General features: G+C 31.3%; 1 protein-coding gene across 1 annotated transcript; it reads right to left on the reverse strand.

The window, feature by feature from the left end:
• Positions 1-609: 609 nt before the first annotated feature.
• On the reverse strand, positions 610-1,880 carry LOC107929833 (cysteine-rich repeat secretory protein 55). The gene has a single exon (XM_016861351.2). It carries the CDS (start codon positions 1,742-1,744, stop codon positions 908-910), a length of 837 nt encoding a protein of 278 aa, XP_016716840.1. The 5' UTR covers positions 1,745-1,880; the 3' UTR covers positions 610-907.
• Between the last annotated feature and the right edge of the window lie 2,444 nt (positions 1,881-4,324).

Raw genomic sequence — 4,324 nt, forward strand, 5'->3', positions numbered from 1 at the left:
TAAAAATAAAATTTATATATAATTAATCTGCTTTAAAATAAAAAAATTAAATTAAATTTAATATGTTGAATCAAACAAATAACTCAAAGTCTAGAAAGACCCTATTCATGAAGTAAATAACTTTTTTTTTGAATTTTTTCATAATTTTTAAATTATTTGAAATGATTTTTTATAAAAAATTATTTTTATTTTTAAAATTTTAAAGAGTTTTAAAATTTTCATAATTTTTTATTTTTATTGAAAAATCAAATTGAAAAAAAATTATAAATATTGAGAACTAAAAATTATTTTACCTTTTATATAACAGCCACATAGCAAAATTAATGGAGGGAATAAAATTTTTAAATAAGATAAAATATATGGGCTCAATGTTTCAAAATTAAAGTATAGGATTGATTTTTAAATTTAAAAAGAGCAAAAAAAAGAAAATAAAACCTAATTTTGGGGAGAATATATATGCTGGCAACATGATATGCAAAGTATAGATTGGATCTCCAATTAACATATCTTTAATAACTTTTCCCCGGCAAAAATAACCCTTATTAAACTACCACTTATCATCGACTTTGCAGCAATAAGTCAGGATTAGCTCAAACATTAAGAACCAGTGCCAAATAGAAAAAAAATCAATTATAAAAAGAAATTTTCTTATCTAAGAAAATAGATTGCACAAGAATATGTATATCTGATTTTAATGGACCCTTCTGCGTCAATCGAAATAACCATGTTGGCTGCCTACCATGGTTTTGACCTCAACATGATTGAATAGCGAATGAATGATTATGGCACAAATATAAACACTAGGACTGCCATTATTATGCCAGTTGCAACTCCTTGCAAAGACAATCTCCTAGCACTTGTTTTAGCATTACATAAAGGGTTCAATTTCATTTGTATCAAAATAATCTCAAAGATCGTAGTACTTAATAAAAGTTATGCAATGGACACTTGAAACGAACATAACAATAACAATGATCGAAGTCAATGGCAACTCACCATCATTTGCAGTGATGGAAAAGTTTGAATAGAACTGGTAATCATGGTACCACATACTACAACTGGACCCATACACCTCCCATCCTCTCTTATTTCCAATCGTGGTTCTAAATGTCATTAGCTGAGTATCCAAGCAATGGCTGCAGTCAGTTGTACTTATATCCCTGGTGCACTGAGCCATGCCATACCTCTTCCCAAATTGTCCTGCATCCAACAATGCTGCATGAAACATCAACGGCTGCTTCGGCGCTGTTATTGCGACTTCACTCATGAAGGTGAGTGCTTTTGAGACGACAGATGCATCATCAAAATCGGTTTCATTGACTATTGCTGCCGAAGATTGATCCCAAACGCCGAAGAAATGCTCATTCGAATAGCGAAGGAAGCACCACGTGAACCAAACTTGAACCTTTTTGCTCTTTGAGCAATCATGCAAGGCTACTGCAACAGATTCTCTGGTACAATTAGCACAATTTTCTGCAGAAACATCCCCTCTGCATTGCATAAGACCATAAATCTTCCCTGAGCTCCTTCCTACGGTGGTTTTCAAGAATCCTTTACTCAAAGGCCCTTTTTGGGTCAGTAAATCGAGAAGGTTGTCTAGATTGACTCCGAATGAACTTTCTGATGAATTATCAGCTTGTGAACATTGCAAACCAGAATACAGATTCCTATCAGCATGGCATATGCCAAGTGACAACATGAAAACTAAAAATACAATGAAAGTCTGCACATCGAAATCCACCATTTCCGAATTTGACAACTCATTTACATCTCCATCTCCCAATGGAAAAGACTAAGAGCTGGATCAGATGAGCCATTTGTTTTCAATTGATCTTGAATTATTGTCAAACAATGAAAAAAATGTATTATATTTGTTCATTTTGTCTATTATAAAGGTCAACTCTTCAGCTTGATGCCTGGCAAGCAATCATTTTCTTAGCAATAATAATCTTAAAAGTCAACTTCAACTAGTAGCATACACTTGAGTATATCTTTACCTTACATCTCTAAAAGTAGTAAAGAACCAAAACTTAGAGATAAGAACAAATGATAGTAAGTGTGATTGAACTTTTTCTTATATTGCAAGAATCCTAGGCATTTTTAAGTCAAAAAGGAAATTAATCCATGGTGTCATGCAGGGGCATTTGACATGAATTTGCAATTATGCTCCAAAATTACCACATCATATACAAGGAGGAAATTCATAGCCTTTTTAAACCCTTGATTAATTCCCGGATTTTCTGTAATCCTATGTGAAAAATTAGAAAGAACAAACTTGTATTAGTACATTTGTAAGAACATTTTCTCATGCATGTTTTCTTCAAAGAAAGTGTAAAATGAAAATGCTAAATGCGATACAATCAAAACATGGAATCATCAATAATATGCAACATTATTATTATGGAATCATCATTCCAACTTTTCTTCTAAAAGACGATAAATAAATTAGCGACTCTCTTTTCTAAAAAGCTTAAGAAAAGACAATCCTCACACAAGCATTTGAGCCTAACTCATCAATTAAAATGGAATTTACACTTTAGAAAGCATATCATCTATAAATTTCAACATCAACCATACCTTCAACATATAATAATAATAATAATAATAATAATAATAATAATTTTTTCCTTCTTTTGTCACTTTATGAGTGTATGTACATGTGACGCATGGTAGCGTTAAGATCAACTTGAAATAAAGAAATTGATGTAACCCTACGAATCTGTAGATTCTCTACATTGATTGGCCTAAGCTGAAAGTGACATTTTTTGCTTTCTTGTCATCCATATCAACATCAAGATTCATGCGCTAGTGGGCTCTCCATTGCTTTCCATTTTCTATAATACCTTCCACTTTTCACGACAGTGATCTAGCTAGGCAGTCCACGAACATCCCGTGGTGGGATTTGGCCAATTTCAGTCGAGAGGGTATGGCTAGGTCGTTTTTTCAGGTATAAAAATGGCATCATCTTATATATCTACTATTGGTATAAAATTGGCTTGGTAACCTTTGTTTTAACGTCTCAAATCATTTCAAAAAAGGTCAATCAAAGAATCCAGTAAATATCAAGGTCAGTTGAACAAAATGTTCATATCAATCGTTTTCTGTGACCAATCATTCATCCTCTTAAGATATTAATTGATTCTCTCAATGTTATGCATTAATTCCTTGACGTTACTAACAGTAAGGATGAATTTGATATTCCCAAGATAATATTCCTCCAATTTTTTTCCATGTTCAAGAGCTTACATTTACTAATTTCATGATTATACGTAAAAAAATAATTAATCTCAAAAGAAAAATTCTCGCTTTAAATGGAGACTTCACATAAAATCTTTTACAATAAAAATCATATGATTAATTTTGTCCTTCACCATACCCCAAAACTACCACATTCACTTTATTTTTTGATAGCTAGATACAAATTCTATTAGATGTCATTGCAATTATCTTTCCTTAGCTCCGTTAATCTACTATGGATCCACAACTATCATTCCTTCCCCTCTTCGTATACTCTTCCATGAATTCTTCAACAATAGAATAGTAATAGCTTCTAATAAAGTAGAGGGTGTTAGTTTGCAATGTTAGCAATCTCACATTACTAACGTATATAAAGTATAAAGAATTTAAATAGACGATTCTTCATAAATTAAGTAATTGAGTTGGATGCTTAGCTCACTTATAATGATTGCATTCAAGTATTTATCTGAATAATTTTAACTTTTAAAAAAAGACAATGAATAAACTTATCTTTTCTGAAAAACTGCAATGTTGTGAAAACATGTAACTTGTGGCACAACTTATATAACAAGTGACATATTTTTTGATGAAATATGCTTGAAGCCTTAAGGATAATGAATCATCACACATGAAGTTTATTTTTTCCTTTTAATTTTCTTTTATTGTACCACAAATTTCTTTCTTGTACTACAATTTTCTAACAGAGGATACCTGTAGTGATATAATTTCTCATCGTCCAAATTCCTCATAAGGTATGGATGAGAAGGGTGTAGGATTCTCTTGCTTCTTAAGTATTTAAATCATCCAATGTGAGTCACTTTGAAATACATTCTGAAACATTACTATAATACTCAACCCAAAAGCTTGTAATTTAAACAGTAAGTAATTGGCTCAACACATAAGTGTATTATTCTTTTATTTATGGGTTGAGGACAGATTAGGGATAGTTTTAGGCATTGTCTAAAAAAATTTATTATTACTTTTCACTAAAAGCAAATAGAGAAAAAATTGGGGGAAAAGAAAAAAAACCTAAAAGAGAAAGAGGAACAATAAACATCAAACATTGGAAAGATTAAGGTGAATAAAT

The sequence above is a fragment of the Gossypium hirsutum genome, chromosome A06, assembly GCF_007990345.1.
Source record: "Gossypium hirsutum isolate 1008001.06 chromosome A06, Gossypium_hirsutum_v2.1, whole genome shotgun sequence".
Classification (NCBI taxonomy): domain Eukaryota; kingdom Viridiplantae; phylum Streptophyta; class Magnoliopsida; order Malvales; family Malvaceae; genus Gossypium; species Gossypium hirsutum.